The 18910-nt window shown below is 46.6% G+C and overlaps 2 protein-coding genes across 3 annotated transcripts in view; one reads left to right on the forward strand and one right to left on the reverse strand.

Moving 5' to 3' along the window:
• Positions 1-18910, reverse strand: part of JAK3 (Janus kinase 3) — a 148483-nt gene that overhangs the window by 106303 nt on the left and 23270 nt on the right. For both annotated transcript variants that reach the window (XM_069962299.1, XM_069962300.1), the window contains 2 exons: positions 13814-13959; positions 9154-9439 (listed from right to left, as the gene is read on the reverse strand). In XM_069962299.1, the coding sequence (XP_069818400.1) occupies positions 9154-9439; positions 13814-13959 (432 nt within the window). The remainder of the gene's footprint in view (positions 1-9153; positions 9440-13813; positions 13960-18910) is intronic.
• Positions 1-18910, forward strand: part of SLC5A5 (solute carrier family 5 member 5) — a 148925-nt gene that overhangs the window by 3392 nt on the left and 126623 nt on the right. The window lies entirely within an intron of this gene.

Raw genomic sequence — 18910 nt, forward strand, 5'->3', positions numbered from 1 at the left:
CAATAGTTATTATATAAAGTATTTTCTCAAAGAGAATTTGAGAGAATGTTACAACATCAATAAATTATAACACTAGTATAAAATGGGCTAGTATAAAAGGGGGTTATCTGATGTAAGAAAATTGTATTTAAGGGTAGCTCACATGAACCATATGACAGCGGATTTAATGCTGCGAGTTCCGCAGTGATATCCCCTGTGATACTCTGTAGTATCATTGCCTATGGCTCTACATCCTTGCAGCGGATTCTGCTGGGGGAATGTACCCCCTTGCCCACGTAACCCACTAGCTGCCGGGCTTACACAATATCTGTCCGGAAACCGGAGAAACAGACGGGAGCACGGACAGGTAATGTATTAGCCCGGCAGCTGGTGGGTTAAGTGGGAAGGTGCTACATTCTTGCAGCAGAATGAAAATCTGCTGCAAGAATGTTGACCAAAGGGAATGACACTATATGCATTAGTATATGATAGGAGGGCCGGAGCGGAGCCACAGGCGTACGTGCAGGCCCGCATGACTGGGTTTGTAGGCGGTCCTGCACGTATTGGCTGCCGCTCCCCCGGCGAGGGATCCTTCTCCCCCGCCTCCCGCGCAACCCACGCGGCGTGCCCCCAGGCGCACTCGGCCTCTGGTTCGGCTGAGCCCGGAGCCTGCGGGTACTCGTACCGGGCGGCGCCCACGGAGCCCCTCCAGGGACCCTCCAGGCCGAGTCCCAAGGCCCACTGCGTCTAGCAGACGGGCTCGGTCTGAGAGGAATCCGTACAGGCGGCCCGGTACAGCGGTGCGGCGCAGGTCCTCACCCGGTCGGCGGCGGTGTCCGGCGATGAGCCGGCCTCCACTGCACGACAGGCAGCAAGGGGGTCACGTCGGCCCTCTAGCACCCGGCGTGGTGCTTCCTCCTCGGCAGGCGCAGGCCTCTCTCGGTCGCGGGGGTGGGTCCCGCCCGCCCGCTCCTCCCCTCCCCACACCAGCGGTGATGCGGCAGCGAGGTCTGGCGATGATCCAGTCGGCCCGCTGGCTGATTCCAGTGGGGATGAATGGCAGCAGACCGCCCGGCCTAGATCGGTGGTCGGTAGGCCCCAGGATGTCCCGAGCGGGGTGCTGGACATGGCAGCCTCGGGCCTGCTCGATTTTGCTGCCAACAGCCTTCCGGGCCCCTGCGATGGTCGCTGGTCGCGGCCGCCCCTCCAGCTCTACACCTCATGCCACAGGATTGGCTGCCGGAGGAAATGAGGACTCCACAGCATCTGAGTTCCGGGATCGTCAGGCGGATCTTTCCTTTCCGGCTGGTGGGCACACAGCACCCGCGCAGCCCGGTGAGTGTTTGTCTTTGTCTTTTCCGTTCCCACCTATACTGATGTCACAGGGAAATGAGAGTAGGCCCGTGGGAGGTTCACAGGCCACGTTGGGGGGGGGGTTTAGGGGTCAGTGGACAGGGGGACAGCATTAGCGAATTGCTCGGCAGTGTCAGGCAGCTCCTGGCTCGATGCGATTCTGGACTAGGCTTTGGGGGAGGCGGATCCCCAATAAATGCATGGGTGCAACAGCAGTCGGGTTCTGTTGGTACCCGCGTTGAGAGTGCAATAATGGGAGGGCAAGGTACCGTGTCAGCGGGGCAGGGGGGAGTTGCGGTCTCAGTGCAGACGGAGAAGGAGAAAGAGGCAGATCAGGTTAGATTGGATGACAGGGCCCGGGGAGAGGTGTATGTTTGTTTTGAGGGTCCCCTGGGTTCCCATTTAAAAAAGGAAACGAGAGAAAGGATATGGAAGTACGAGTATGTAGAGATATTCTCGCTCCTTCCATTAGAGAAATTAAATTTGGATAAAACAAAGAAGGACGATAGCAAGAAAGAGGATGAGGAAAAACGGAGATGGCGTTTCATCCCCCAGACTTTTAATAATTGGCTTCAAGCGTTTGCCATTTTGGCGAGCGTTATAGGGGAAAAGGCGCCGGACAATTGTTCAGCCCTTTTTTGCTATATGGACGCTATTAATGAGGCTCATCGGGTGTACGGCGGCCAGGCTTGGCTCCGTTACGATGAGCAGTTTAGACAGAGGAAGGCAGTGTGACCGAGTATTAGATGGGATCATAAAGATATCGGTCTCTGGCTTAGAGTAATGGCCCCCACTCGGTATGGGCATCCCTTTCAGGGAGGGGCCGGCGGTGCCGGCCAGGGCAGTGGTACGGAAACGACATCTCAAGGGGGACAGGCTGGCGATAAAAAGACGGGGGTTTGTTGGCAGTTCAATGAGGGACAGTGCAGATGGGGATACAGCTGCCGGTTCAAGCACGCTTGCTCCATCTGTAATGGGACAACTCATGGTTCGGCAAAATGCTTCTGGAAGGGGAAGGGTAGAGGGCAAGGCCCAGGGGGTTCCCATGGGGGAGATGCCTGTGATGCTGCCGCATCTAAATAGGTTCCCTCACAGGCAGAAAGCGCAACTACTGGAGGCAGGTTTTAGGGAGGGGTTTGTTATCCCGGCCCCTTCTCACGACATTCCGTTGTCGCTGCGTAACCTAAAGTCTGCTTATCAGCATCCGGAGTTGGTTCGGGAAAAATTGATGAAGGAGGTAAGTTTGGGAAGGATGGCGGGACCATTTGCCTCGCCACCCTTGCCGAACTTGGTGATTTCCCCTTTAGGTTTAGTCCCAAAAAAGGAGCCGAATAAATTTCGGCTCATTCATCACCTATCTCATCCAAAGGGACTGTTAGTCAACGACGGTATAGACCCTGACCTCTGCTCGGTAATGTATACGTCGTTTGATATGGCACTGCATTGGGTTAGATTGTATGGGAGGGGGACTTTATTGGCAAAAGCGGATGTGGAAGCTGCTTTTAGGTTGCTCCCGGTTCATGCGGACAGCGTGCGGTTGCTGGGGTGCTACTGGGACGGTGCATATTTTGTAGATCGTTGTTTGCCCATGGGGTGTTCCATCTCTTGCGCTTACTTCGAAGCTTTTAGTTCTTTTTTGGAGTGGGTGGTGAGGGACGTGGCGGACGTCCAGTCCCTGATCCACTACTTGGATGATTTTTTATGCATCGGCCCGCCGGGTTCCCCTGTATGCCGCACGCTGTTAGGCACCCTGGAAGGAATGGCGAGGTCTTTCGGTGTCCCGTTGGCTCCCAAAAAAACTGAGGGTCCGTCGACGGTTTTGAGTTTTTTTGGGCATTACCATAGACTCAGAGGCTATGGAGTGCAGGCTGCCGGAGGACAAACTCCAGTCCTTGAGGCATGAAGTGGATAGGGCGAGGCAGTTAAAGAAAATTACATTGCGGGAGTTGCAGTCGCTGCTTGGAAGGCTCAACTTCGCCTGCCGGATCATCCCGATGGGGCGGGTCTTCTGCAGGAGGTTGGCTGCTGCTACATCCGGCATCAAGGCCCCTCATCATTTTGTGCGGTTGACCCGTGACCATAGGGAGGATTTGGAGGTGTGGGGGAGTTTTTTGGAACAGTACAATGGCAGGTCATTGATTCTGAGGGAGGTGATGGATAATGCCAATTTTGATCTATTCACGGACGCAGCTGGTAGTGGGGGATTCGGGGCCTACTGCCAGGGTGAATGGTGTGCAGCACGTTGGCCGACATCTTGGGGGGGGACGGGATTGCTGAGGAATCTGGCCTTTCTGGAGCTTTTCCCGATAGTGGTTTCAGTGTTCTTGTGGGGGCGGAAGTTCAGGGATTGTAAAGTACGTTTTCATTGTGACAATATGGGGGTGGTAATGGCCATTAACAGTTTAACTGCGTTGTCTCCTCCTGTGGTTAGGTTGCTGCGGTGTTTGGTCTTGGAATGCTTGGGGCTGAATTCGTGGGTGGTGGCGGTGCACATGCCTGGAGTCCTGAATTCAATTGCTGATTCTCTTTCTCGCTCGCAGTTCGACCGGTTCCGGCAGCTGGCACCGGAGGCGGAAGAGAAGGGCCTGGAGTGTCCGGAGCATCTGTGGGACCTGGGCTGCGAGCAGCAGAGCAGTTGATCCGGGGTTCCTTGGCCGCTGGTACGTGGGCCTCCTACGAGTCAGCTTGGTGATTGTGGTCTGCATGGTGTGCTGGTTTGGAAGGGGTTGGCTCAGAAGAGGGACAGCGCGTGGCACTGCTTTGTTGGGTGGGGTTTATGTCTGTTGAGGGCTGGTCGGTTGGCAAGTTGAATAGGATTCTAGCGGGTTTAGCTTTTGGGTTTAAGGTTCGCCGGCTGCCGGATATTACAAAGGGTTTTGTGATAGGGCAAGCTATTAGGGGTTTTAGACGGGGTCGGGTGCAGAGGGATACGCGTAGGCCGGTTGGTTATCAGTTATTGGAACGTTTGGGGGGGGTGGTTGATAGCATTTGTCGCTCTCCTTACGAGGCGGTGTTATTTAGGTTGGCTTTTTCCCTGGCCTTTTTTGGGGCCCTGCGGATTGGGGAGTTGGTGGCTCCTAGTGGCAAGACAGCGGGGGGGTTGCTGAGGGAAGATGTGTGGTTGTCGCGGGACAGGGTGGAATTCTGGATTAGACGGGCGAAGACGGATCAGGAAGGGCTGGGAAAACTGGTAGTCCTTGGGTCAGTGTCGGATTCAGTAGTGTGCCCTGTCCGGTGCATGGATGGATTCCTGAAGCTTGGCCCGTTTGTTTCAGGTCCGCTATTACGCCATGTGGATGGGTCGTTTTTGTCCAGGTACCAGTTTACGGCTGTTTTCCGCCGTTGTTTGGAGGCTGTTGGTCTGGATTCATCTCGGTTTGCACCTCATTCCTTTCAGATTGGGGCGGCTACGGAGGCATCGGGTTGGGGTTTGGGGGCGGATTGGGTGAAGCAGATAGGGAGGTGGGAATGGTCCCGGTATAGATCTTATGTGAGGCCCCAATGGTTGTGAGCTTCTGGGACGACTGAGGGTGATGGGGATTGTGTGGCTGGGAGTAGTTACGGGGTGGGGGGGGGGGTGTTCTTGATAGTACTTGTGTGGTGAGTGTTTGTTCTCTGTCATTTCAGGAGCAGCCCCCTGCCTAGTATGGATCCTGGGTCACTCCTATGTGGTCCGAGGTGCGCGTAGGGCGGACATGCGCTCTGATGGCAGACAGCTTGGCTTCAAGAAGGAAGTAGCGATTGTTCGGTGGTTGGGGTTTAGCGGGCTCGTGTGGAGCAGGGTGTTGTGTGAGTTCCAGCGTTTTGTGGGGCTTGATAGGGCCCCTGATGTTTTAGTCCTGCATGTTGGGGGAAATGACTTGGGGGTGCGGCCAATGCGGGAACTTGTCAGGGACATTCGCAATGATTTGTTCCAGCTGTGGCTGCGTTTCCCGAACATGATAGTGGTCTGGTCGGACATAGTGCCGAGTTTCACCTGGCGTACGGCTAGATCTGTGTCCAGGCTTAATAAAGCTCGGATAAAAGTCAACAGGACAGTTTCGGGTTTTGTGGGACGCAATGGGGGTGTGTCAGTGCGGCATGGGGAGCTGGAAGGGGGGCAGGAGGCGTATTGGTTGAGGGATGGCGTGCACTTAAACGCAGTCGGTACGGACATGTGGGCCTTGGGGATCCAAGAGGGTATTGAAAGAGCTTTGGAGCTGTGGTGGGCCTCGCAGACTTGAGGGGGTCAAGGTCAGCTCGTTGTGGCGGGGGAGGTCCTTGGGGTTGGAAGTCAAATTGGTGGGGGGATGGGGGGATCATCGGGGGGTATGATCCTCCTCCTCAATAGTCGTAATTAGTTCTGGTGGTCTGGCGCAAATTTTGGGCTCTCACTGGGGTGTAGCACCAGAGAGCAATGGGTGGCATGATAGCCACAGGTCGATGGTGTCTCCGAGTTGGGCGGGGCAACTGGAGGCAATAACAAGAGAAAAACTACCACGGTTAGTTAAGTGAGCGTCAGACCTTGTGTAGCTTCAAGGACCTCCTCTAAGAGTTTTAGTAGTTAATTATTGTTTGATTGCAATTTTATTCTATTGTTCATTGTGAAGTGTTAATAAATATTGGCTGCGGTGGCCATAAATTTTCCAAACGGTGACTCTGTGTTTATTTACTAGAGGGGGATTTGAGGGGGGGAGGGGGGAAAAAGGGGGGGGGTGGCGAAAAAGGGGGTGTGAGAGGGGATACAAGTCTTTGGTGGGGTGGTGTCCGGGCGGACCGGGCTCTACAATACCAAAGTCAAGGAGGGCCGGAGCGGAGCCACAGGCGTACGTGCAGGCCCGCATGACTGGGTTTGTAGGCGGTCCTGCATGTAGGCCGTAAAGGGGGAGGAGTAACGTAGGTGGCGTAAGCGCGGGCGGGCGACATTCGGCGCCAGGACAGCGAGCAGTCCCACCCTCCCTCCCTGTAAGTGGTAACCCCCTTCCCCTCCCCTCTTTTTGGTTGGTGAGGGGTGTTGGTAGCGGGTATGTGGGCTGGGCCTCAGCAGTCGGGGTAGTGGCTGGGTTTAGGGTTGTCATTGCAGCCGTGGCGGGGGAGGTCCTTGGGGTTGGAAGTCAAATTGGTGGGGGGATGGGGGGATCATAGGGGGGTATGACCCTCCTCCTCAATAGTCGTAATTAGTTCTGGTCGTCTGGCCCAAATTTTGGGCTCTCACTGGGGTGTATGGGGGGCATGATAGCCACAGGTGGATGGTGTCTCCGAGTTGGGCGGGGCAACTGGAGGCAATAACAAGAGAAAAACTACCACGGTTAGTTAAGTGAGCGTCAGACCTTGTGTAGCTTCAAGGACCTCCTCTAAGAGTTTTAGTAGTTAATTATTGTTTAATTGCAATTTTATTCTATTGTTCATTGTGAAGTGTTAATAAATATTGGCTGCTGTGGCCATAAATTTTCCAAACGGTGACTCTGTGTTTATTTACTAGAGGGGGATTTGAGGGGGGGTGGCGAAAAATGGTGTGTGAGAGGGGATACAAGTCTTTGGTGGGGTGGTGTCCGGGCGGACCGGGCTCTACAATACCAAAGTCAAAAGTGGTAACATCCCTCGGGGGGCTGGGACTTGGTTTAGAGACAAGATAAAGCCAAGCTTCCTGTGACATCAGAGGATGAGGTGATGTCTCATCAGACAGAGTGAGGAGTCAGGGAGCTGGAAATAATACACATTTTGTAGTGCTTCTATTTGCTATTTGGATGGAAAACCACACTGAAGCCAGTACTATCAGTGATTACACTATATTAGAAAGTTATATGACTTGAAGTGATAGTTTGATTATAATATAATTTAATTATACCAGATAACCCCTTTCACTTCTTGATCGGCAGTTAAATAGTTAAACAAGGCTATCACTACATTCAGGAAGTGGAATGAAAATCTGCTGTGAGAATGCAGGGCCATAGACTATAATGATACAAATATGGCCGATAATCGCTTGATGTATTAGGGCCTTTAGCCATGAAAAAGTTCCTTTTAATTAACAAAATCTAATCACGCAGCTAATATTTTCGTGTCGGCTACAACAGGACACCTTCAATAGTCTTCTGGAGTCCATGACTTAACAGGTAATAGCTGGTCTTGGCGGCATAAGAGGAACTTACACAATTTTAAGAAAAGGATTTCAATGAGGTGGCTGATCGGAGTACATTATTTATACGCTAATATTGTTGAACCTTGAGACACTAGAACTGGTTTCAACCAAAAACAATGGTACCCTCGAGAAAGCTATGGGGACATAGCGGAACGTGTGGGGTTGGCTTGTTGGCACCAGGATGAGTTGACTAACTGTTATACATGTTGCATATAACTTGTGTGATTTCCTTTGTTATCTATGTACTAGTTTGGCAACTGTATTACTGTTTTTGTATTGTTTTACCAACACATTCTCTATTTTAAGATTGTATAGTGACAGGACCTACTTGTACTTATCATCTATATGTTTATTTGGTCCTGTTCACATTATCTTGAGAATTTTTTCATGTGAGTTTCTTTATTTGTATTTGTTCCTGGTGTCATGGTTTGGCATGGTTTGGTATTGTAGGGGTTTTTCCAGTATGTTTGGACAATTTGCAGTCCTATTTTAGATGTTTATAATTTTGTGTTGGTGGTATATGGAATAACGATTATTTGTATATTTTACCTATCATTTGATGGTATTGTGTGCATAATCATTTATGTATGTTCGCCTTTTTTTTTTTTGCTGCGTTTATATGTATATTGAACATATCAATTTTTGCACCTACCCATCATAACTATTTAGGCATTGAGCTGTACACACCCTTTCTTTCTTCTTTTTTCAACCAAAAACAAGACATTACTAAGGTTAATAATACACTATAAGGCTATGTTCACACAACGTCTTTTGAGCTCCATTTAAAATGACATCCGTTACTTTGAGGCTAAAATAACAGACGTTATTCAGCTGTCTAGCCTCCCCTTAGTACAATGACGGCTGTTGGTACATTATTCTAGTTTTGGATTACTAATTGAACTTTGGGTGCGTCTTAATCGAAAAGTCCATTGAACTTAATAGTAAAGATGGAGAAAGAACGGTGACAAAAGGAAAACTGTGTGTGAACTACTAATAAAAAAACGTCCGCTGTTTGCAAAAGACGTCCGAAAATAATGATCATGTTAATTATTTTGATGCCCGCACCAAAAATGTCTGTTATTCAATGCATTGTGTGCATTGGACGTCCGTCTTCCCATTGACTTCAATGCATTGCCATTGCAGTTAGTTAAATCACTGCAAAAACAGACATAGCCTAAGGCTGGGTTCACACACAGTATATTTCCGTCAGTATTGTGGTCCTCATATTGCAACTTCAACCAGAAGTGGATTGAAAACACAGAAAGGCTCTGTTCACACAATGGTGAAATTGAGTGGATGGCCGCCATATAACAGTAAATAACTGCCATTATTTCAATACAACAGCCATTTTTTTTAAATAACAGCAAATATTTGCCATTAAATGGCGGCCATCCACTCAATTTCAACATTGTGTGAACAGAGCCTTTCTGTGTTTTCAATCCACTTCTGTTTTTGGTTTAATTTTTATAAATAATAATTTTTATTTATATAGCGCCAACAGGTTCAGCATCACTTTACATACATAGACAAAAATAGACATTACAGAGATCTACATACTGTGTAATTATCCATACATGAGGAGTGAGGGCCCTGCTCGCATGCATGAGCTTACAGACTAGTAGACTATTATATGCTGTGTGTGAACCTAGCCTAATACAAAATGTGTCTCTGTCCCCCACCATTAAGTCAGCTCTACTCACCTCACTGTCTACCTCTTTCCAAATGATGCCGCTACACCTTGAAACTTTAAGCACCAGGTCTTTGCAATCTTTCTGTGTGCTTTTGACGAAAAAAGTTTCTGTCCCAAAACCTGGATCCAATTTCTCTAAATCCACCAAATATTTGATTTTGATGAGAGGAACGCTAAGTATGCATGCACGCATTTTCTTTAGGGAGTTTTGAACACTCCTGCGTAATCTCTTGCGACAGAAGAAGCTCAGGTTTACAATGCTCTGCCGTAGACTTTGTGGCACACAGTGCTTGTAGCTATACAGAAATGGAAGAGAATGAAATTCTGAGCGACTCAGTTGAGCCGTGATTTATTAGGTAATGACATGATGCTATATTTTTTTTATTAGAAAATTAACACATGTTTCTGTAGAGAAAAGCAATAACTTATATTATATATACAACACACTGTACAATATTTGTACATGACCACCTGTTGAAATATCTGAAGGAGAATTCTGCTCAGGTAAAATACATATTGAATCATCCCCTCTCCTGGACACTAACAATTTGTTCCATACTTTTCAGTCTCCTCCCCAAGTTCTGAGTTTGTGGCTTTCTGAAGACACAGAAAACTGTGTGTGAGCTGTTCACTCTCTGTTCTGATCTTCTTCCTCAGTTCTGAGACAGCTCATGAGACAGTGTTCCTAGCTGTCTGTCTCTGCACTCTGTAATACAAAGAGGTAATCTGAGGTCAAGTTGCTGGAGACCTCACTGTGAGTAACCCGCGCAGCATTACAGAGTTCAGAGACAATCTGTGTGAAAATGTGGCTGATCGCGCTCCTGTGTGAGTGCAGCAGCTAGGAATAGATTACTCTGCTAGATGGATACGCTGTCTAGCTGGATGAAACAAACAGTTGTATTAGTATACACTATGGGGGACATTTATCATGGGGTTTGCGCCTAATTTTTTGTGAATAATTGGATTTTTCACCCATTTTTGGTCTAAGTTCTATTTATGAACCAGTATTCGACAGGTGAATATTTTTAGATGCGACTTTTTTTTAATCTGCCTGTTTTAAGTATTCACCCAAAAGTTCGCATAATCTGGGATTAGCGCCCAACTTATCATTTGCGACTTTTTAAAAAGGTCCAAAGGTGTGATTTATTGCATTATATGTCCTTGTCACAAATAGTACATTGGCAGAACCAAAAGAGCCTTATACATAAGAATAAATGAACATATTTATAATATCCAAAGAAAGTATAAAGGAAACCCATTGTCAAATCATTACAAGGAAAAACATCAAGGGAAACTAGAGGGTTCAGAATTTTGTGCCATAGAAAAAGTGAATCGTGATTGGAGAAAAGAAGATTACATCAAAAATGTCAAGAGCTGAAAGTAAACATATATTCAACTTCAATACAATCATACCAGCTGGCCTAAACTATGAAACAGAACTTTTGCATTTATATAAGGACTTTGAAAATGAAGCTTTCAGGAAGGGCCAGATCTTCTTAACAAAGAGGGGCGTATCACTCGAAACATGTTGAAGGTTGTTTGACCATTCCAGGCTTCCTTAGGAGACATGACGTCACGTTGATATCTGAAGAACTCTGTTTAAAGTTCTGCAGCGGGAGAAAGGAGCGTTACCGGCCGGAACGCGACCCCCTCTTATACACTATATTTTCGAGAACTCAGACAGCTGAATATTACTCGTATATCTGCGAGGTGATTTCACCCAATGTGGAGAACATTAAGACAAAACACAACACTGGGTGAGTGACACCTATACTGTATTATTTTTAGACACCGACCATCACTGCGTGGATACAAACAGGGCAGAGGAACGGTTTTGGACTGCTTGACAGTTCCCTTGTATATATATACACTCACTGGACACTTTATTAGGTACACCTGTCCAACTGCACGTTACCACTTAATTTCTAATCAGCCAATCACATGGCGGCAACTCAGTGCATTTAGGCATGTAGACATGGTCAAGACAATCTCCTGCAGTTCAAACCGAGCATCAGTATGGGGAAGAAAGGTGATTTGAGTGCCTTTGAACGTGGCATGGTTGTTGGTGCCAGAAGGGCTGGTCTGAGTATTTCAGAAACTGCTGATCTACTGGGATTTTCATGCACAACCATCTCTAGGGTTTACAGAGAATGGTCCGAAAAAGAAAAAACATCCAGTGAGCGGCAGTTCTGTGGGCGGAAATGCCTTGTTGATGCCAGAGGTCAGAGGAGAATGGGCAGACTGGTTCGAGCTGATAGAAAGGCAACAGTGACTCAAATAGCCAACCGTTACAACCAAGGTAGGCAGAAGAGCATCTCTGAACGCACAGTACGTCGAACTTTGAGGCAGATGGGCTACAGCAGCAGAAGACCACCCGTTACTAGCATGGTATACCTAATAAAGTGTCTGGTGAGTGTATACCATCACTTAACATAGGAAGAGGGCTAGCAAACACAGAGAGACACGTAGTGGGACATGTATGAAGCGGCAGAAAACCTACCCCAGCTCTCAGCAGTCCGCCTCTTCATAAATCTCCGTAGTGCCGGAGCTGCGGGGACATTTTTAAGTCTGGCGCATTAATAAATATCCCCCATAGTGTATACTAATACAACTGTTTGTTTCATCCAGCTAGACAGTGTATCCATCTAGCAGAGTAATCTATTCCTCTAGTTGCTGCACTTACACAGGAGCGCGATCAGCCACATTTTCACACAGATTGTCTTCAATTTACTGATTACAGGTAGCAGTAATCTGACAGCTCCAACAACCTAAATTAACATCTATATTGGGTTGTGCAAACAATATAATATAGGCAGCGCTTTCTAAGTACAAAAAAACCCCTCTTTTTTTAGAGTTCAGAGACAGCTGGACAGGGACGCTACATAAACCATCTCGGAAGGGAGGGGGAGAGGAGGAAAATTAGAGCAGAGATGGAATAAACAGCTTACACACAGTTTTTTGTGTCTTCAGCAGAAAGCAGCAGGCTCAGAACTGGGGGAGGAGACTAAAAAGACAATAACAAGTATGGAATAAATTGTTAGTTTCCAGTAGAGGGGATGATTCAACATGTATTTTACCTGAGCGGAATACCCCTTTAAATCATTCCATCACCAGTAAATCATTTCATCACCATTCTTCCTGCCCATTACATAGTTAGGTTGAAAAGAAGACCAGTAATTCAAGTTAAACCTAGGGAAGTTATGGATGAAGGAAAGTGGGATTGATGGATAATATCTATATTTCTACTTACACATTAATGTTATTTTGCTCTAAGAACTTGTCTAAGCCTGTATTAAAGCCCTCCTCTGTTTTAGCTGTGACCAGCTCCTCAGGTAGACTGTTCCACAGATTCATTGTTCTCATGGTAAAAGTTTCCAGGTGGAGGGAGCGTAGAAAACTCTAACTTGCTGTTATGTTTCCACAGCTCATGGGGGCGCTGAGCTGAGAATTATGGCAATTTACTTACCTTTACCCTCAGCACCGTTTTTCAGAGGGTTGGAACGGTGCACCCAGAATGGTACTCCTGCCCCCAGTGCACCAAACTGCCTAATTTATATATTGAATAAAGTGGAGATTTAGCTATTTACCAGAAAGAACAAATTTATCAGTCTTCCAACATAAAAAAAATAAATTATATATATATATATATATATATATATATATATATATATATATATATATATTTGTTTAAGACAAAAACATGTCTGATATAGATGAATGAACCTTGAGCACGCTTTGGTTTATCTGAACCCAATCACTCAGTATTTGATTAAGGGCTGCCAAAGAAATTGCCTGAAAAACATGGACTCCCTAGGGCTGCATCCAACTTCTTCAGCTACTGGAAATCAAATGCAGAATGCTTGGGTTCGAATAACCCAGAGCCTACTCAAGGTTTGCTCTAGTGTCATTATATATACATATTTACCATGCGATAAGATTGACTACTTTTGCTAATGGCCCAGTAGTAAGCCAAAAGGCTGTTGAGGCTTACCTCAGTGAATAACATGCTTTATTCTAAAGGACTTTAAGGGGTATTTCAACCAAGAGCTAAAAAATGAAATGCTCCCAAACCTAGCTACTCTTACTCACCAAGTCCCACTGAGTATTTGAGCCATCTCCTGTCTTTCTAGCTGCTGCTGTTCCTGGGTTAGAAGTTTTTTTAAAAGCCTGTCTATACCTAAGATGGCGCCGGCCAAGAAACTACATTTCCCATCATGCAGTGCTTCTCCCTGATTGGTCCATTTGTACCTGCCCCCTTAGCTTTCTTTGCTGCTCACTGGTGTCATTACACATGCAAGGGTGGGGGATTGGCTGCTGTCAGAGAGGAAGAGTGCCATACAGTGATCATCAGGGTTAGAAGTGCTAACCAAGCCTATTGAAGAGAGAAGGAAATGTGATCCCTATATCCAGAGGGGGGTGAGTGTACCTAAAAAGCAGCAAAACTGTGCAGAATCCAAGTTCTTATTAGAAAGATGAAAAGCTATGGGTGGGCTATTTATTAATGCAAAGATAAATCTGGGGGAATATCCCTACATTTGTTATGTATCTCATTAGCATTATAATAAATGCATATACCTCACTGGAATATTGAATAGATCTGGGTCAAAACACTTTCCAGGTACTGTACAAATGCAACTCTCCATCTTAAAACAAACTTTATTCCTGTTTACCTTATACTACTGAGGATTTGTTTCGGGGTCTTGTCATTTTCTTGTGCCAGTCTCATCATGTCTAAAACCGCAAGAGCTAAGCACTGCTCTTGAACATCAACATTAACAGGGAGCTCTATCCGTCCATTGATGAAGTCGCTTCGATACTGTAATGATAAGGACAGCAAATATACTGTATGAGTCAGTCAGTAAATCAATAAAGTCAGGAGCAGAATACTTCTCAAAGACCATCTCACATCACATCTAAAAGATGCTGCCTAAACTTCGCTCACAATCTTTCAATGATAGGCAGCATAAAAGTAGTGACAGGTTGACGTTATAGCATACCTGGTGTTTCAGATAAGTTTTTCGGGAGTTCCCTTCTACAGGCTGTATATTTCATTTTCAGTTGTCTTTCAGTGAGTAGCTGCTGCTATTTTGCCTCATACTGTAGATACATTACACACACTGAAGAGGAGATTCTGCTCTCTAATTGTAGTGTCCTAGTACAGGTGGTCCACTTAGTCTTGTACCACCTGGGTGATGTGGCTCTCTAATGCTGCATTTACACGGAACGATTATCGTGCGAATTCGCACGATAATCGAATTCGAGCAATAATCGTACGTGTAAACGCTGCGAACGATCAAACGACGAACGAGAAATCGTTCATTTTCATCTTACAACATGTTCTAAAATCGTTGTTCGTCGTTCGCAAAAAATTCGCAAATCGTTCCGTGTAAACAGCCGTTCGCCGATTTAACCAGTGTGTGTAAGATAGGCTTAAGCGATTGCAAAACCATCGCAAAACAAATTTCCGTACGATGTATCGTACCGTCTAAACGCTGACCGTTATGAAAAAAAATCGTTACTCCGACATCGTTAATCGTACGATCGGGCCAATTATCGTTTCATGTAAACGCAGCATTAAGTATCGCAATAGATGGGGATGAAGGTGCTTATTTCTGTTTCCCCACTAAGTGTCAATCTCTGTCTTAGGGTAGTATTACACGGACCGATGGGGGCCAGATAATAACTGTAAGCGAGCGCCGATCTGCTAGATCTGCAGCCTGGATAGGTAATGTATATTACACATATACACATATTACACATATACCTACATACAAACCTATATTAACGATCAGCCGATGATCGTTGTCATCAGCTGATTGTTGTATTTATTACACTGTTCCGTGTAATAATACCCTTATGTGTTAGTCTTTTCTATGAGCACAGCTGAAGGAAGGTTATGGGTTAACTTTTGTTGTCATGTGTTGGTGTATTGTCCAACTACAGGTGCAGTTGTCTTTTTTCACTTTTTCACCTATTAAACTTCTCTCTCCTATCCCCAGTATCTCCACCTATCACAGAGAAGCTTAGTTACCCCTATATAAGGAAGGCTAGTTCCTGTAGGGAGGTCTTTTGTCAGTAGAGGTGTGGAGGGACTAAGGGTGGTATTAAACTGAATGATTATCGTTTCAAAAATCATTAAATCATTCGGCTTTGGACGATAATCGTTTAGTGTAATAGTAGACAACGATTAAACGACAAACGAGAAATCGTTGGTCGTTTAATAGAATTTGGACCCATTTTTATCATTGATCATTCGCAAATCTTTTGCATGTATTAAGACGTCATTCGGTCACAGAAGCGGCGAAAGCAGTAGTGATGACTGGATGAACGCAATAACGATCATAAGTAACAATCTTCGTTCCGTGTAATTAGGTGAACGATTTCAGGTCGTTCGCCGTAGCGGTCGTTTATCGTTAATCTTTGATCGTCAAAAAAAATCTCTTTGTGTAATAGTACGCTAAGAGACAGCCGCATGAAGAGATTCAGATACAGAGAGATCAGCTCCAGTATGCGGGGCTAAACCCTCAGGAGGGGTAGCCATCCTCAGAGCAAACCCTTGTCCACACCAGGGGACCCATCTCCTAGATTCTCAGCAGTTACCACAGCCAGCAACTGACCCCCAGCAAGGCAAATAGCATCCTGCTGAAGCATCTTGCTGACCCCGCACGGCTCTGGGAGGCCTTGGGAAGTCTGCTATGCCAAGTTGTAAGGCCTGGGTCTCGTACTATCCAACTTGGTACTCACTGAACTAGTTGGCCAGAAGGAGGTTCTTCACTCTCTCTTCTACCTGTCTACTAAATGACCTTGGCAGAGTACAGTGCTACCTGGACAAGGCTCCCAAGACGGTCCATATTCTACCTACAAGCTACTCCTACTTAATCTTCACCTTCTGTTTCACCTGCACCTGTGATAGTTTTGCCTTAACTTTTATTGCACTGAAGATTTTTAAAGTGAAAGTGTTCTCTTGGTTAAGTGCTGGACTATGTCCTAATTTTGTGTCACAGCACCTGCACCTACATCTTACACTTGGGCTATCCCCTCTTTTAAGTGCAGTGCCCATATTACAGGGGGTTGGTTCCAACCCCACTCCTGGCCGCTGTGATAAGTGCCCAAGTGTACCTAAGCCCATTTTGCTGTACCACCACCTCACAGCTACCTCAGGCCACCCCACAATGTCTCTGTAATAGCACCAGCAACATGAAGGAAATCATAGAGCAGTATGGAACAGTCTAGGGTGTGATATAAGACTTAATTGACTGTTTTCTTTAATAATAGAAGTCAATGAAAAAACGGAAAGTTAAAAGCTCTTTTTTTTTAGCATACACAAAACTGTTATCCCTTTTTTTTTATAATAGAAGTCAATAGAAAAAACTGATCAGAATGGATGCACACAAACGCATCAGTTTTTTGCTTTTTTTAAACAGATCCATTAGACAGCAGAAATGCAGTGAACTACTGTAGGACTAAGTTCACATGGTGTAAAACAGACGCAGGAAAATACACATGTATATCACAGCAGAAATGATTAAAGCATTTTTGAAACTTATTTTCATGTGTATTGAAGCAGATTTTACATTTATCAGGAATATTTTTTTAGTAATCCCTTTGTTTTCAGTGAAAGCATTAGAGGTGTTACACATAAGTAATACATCTGAATAGTGGACATGCTGCTGTTTTTCTTTTTCTTTTTTTACACTTTGAAAATGTTCTAAAGAAAAAAACCACAGGAGATGGCAACCAATCACAGTTCAGCTTTCATTTTACATGGGCTCATGAATATTTAAAAGCTGAGCTGTGATTAGTTGCTATGGGAGGGCAAAGAACATTCCTACTCTAAGAATGCTTGATAAATCCACACCATGTATTTTCCCCATTGGAATCACTGGGGCATTGTTTGGTTTTCCAAAATATGCATACACATAAGGAAAACCTATGGCTAGATGTACTAAAACTGTATATAAGAGTAGACAGTCTTAGGCTATGTGCACACGCTGTTTCTGGCCGGATCATCTTAAGTACCGGCCGGGTGACCATTCCGGCCGCGGACCTCTGATGCGGGCACATCAACGCGCGCCTGCATCAGAGCTTCCCATAGCCCACAGTGAAGCAAGCGGCCGGAGCCGCTCGCTTCACTGTGTGAACTGACAGGTCTTTCTGCGGCCGGAATTCACTGAATTTCGGCAGCAGAAAACTGACCTGTCAGTTTTTTCCGGCGCCGCACAGGATCCCAGCCGGAGCGCATACGATGTGTGTCGCTCCGGCCGGGATCCAATTGACAATAAGGCTATGTTCCACCCCGCAAAACTACGGCCGTAGTTCTGCGCAAGAACTACAGCCGTAGTTTTACGTAGTGTGAACATAGCCTTAAAGTACATCAGATTGTTCAGTGGAGGATGCCACAGGAATCCTCTTTTATTCGCCTATGACAACATCACAGAGCTGGTGTATGTTACAGACCTTGCACTCCTCCACCCTCCAATTAAGGATGCCCCACAGAGCTCAATAGGGTTTAGGTCTGGAGACATGCTTGGCCAGTCCAGCATCTTTACCCTCAGTTTCTTTAACAAGGCAGTGGTTGTCTTGGAGGTGTGTTTGGGGTGGTTAGCATGTTGGTTTACTGCCCTGTGGCCTAGTTTCTGAAGGGAGAGGATCATGCTCTGCTTCTGTTTGTCACATTACCTGTTGGCATTTATGGTTCCCCCAATGAACTGTAGCTCCCCACAGCCAGCAGCATTCATGCAGCCCCAAGCCATGACACTCCCACCCTCATGCTAGACTGTAGACAAGAAACACCTGTTTGCCGTTACACATGCTTAACATCATCTGAACCAAATACGTTTTAGGTGTCATGAGACCACATGACATGGTTCTTGTCTTGTCTTCAGAAAACTGTTTGCAGGCTTTCTTGTGCATCATCTTTAGAAGAGGCTTCCTTCTGGAATGATAGCCATGCAGACCAATCTGATGCAAAGTGAGGCGTATGGTCTGAGAACCGATAGGCTAATCATAAGATCATAAGCACTCATAAGACTCAAAAGACAGCCTCTGGATATCACGCTAAGCCAGGGCCGGCCTTAGGGTAAATAGTGCCCTGTGCAAAACCTTTTTTCGGTGACCCCCCCCCACCCCGTTTATATAGCCCCACTGTGCGCTCCCCCCGTTTATATAGCCCCCCTGTGCGCTCCCCCCGTTTATATAGCCCCCCTGTGCGCTCCCCCCATTGATATAGCCCCCCTGTGCGCTCCCCCCGTTTATATAGCCCCACTGTGCGCTCCCCCCGTTTATATAGCCCCCCTGTGCGCTCCCCCCGTTTATATAGCCCCCCTGTGCGCTCCCCCCGTTTATATAGGCCCCCAATATATAACACACAAAAAAAACAAAAAAAAAACATTTTTACTCACCTGGGTCCGGCGTCTCCTCTTCTCGTCTCTTCCCTCTTGTGGCCGCGGGAAGTGTTTCCCCTGCGGGCACAAGAGGCCGCTCTCCCGTTGTCATGGCACCGGCGCTCCAGTGACGCCTCGAGCGCCGGCACCAGAGACACAGAGCAGCCTCTTGTGACCGCAGGGAAAACACTTCCTGCGGCCACAAGAGTAACTGACAGGGAGGGAGCCAATGGCTCCTGCCCTGTCAGTGCCGCTGCTGCCTGTAACTATGTGCGCTCGTTACAAGCGCACATAGTTAGCCGCAGCGGTCTTGGGCACCAGAGCGGGGCCCCCCTGGATGTCGGGGGCCCCACGCAATTGCGTGGTATGCGTGGTGCCCAAGAC

Source organism: Dendropsophus ebraccatus, chromosome 3 (assembly GCF_027789765.1).
Source record: "Dendropsophus ebraccatus isolate aDenEbr1 chromosome 3, aDenEbr1.pat, whole genome shotgun sequence".
NCBI lineage: Eukaryota > Metazoa > Chordata > Amphibia > Anura > Hylidae > Dendropsophus > Dendropsophus ebraccatus.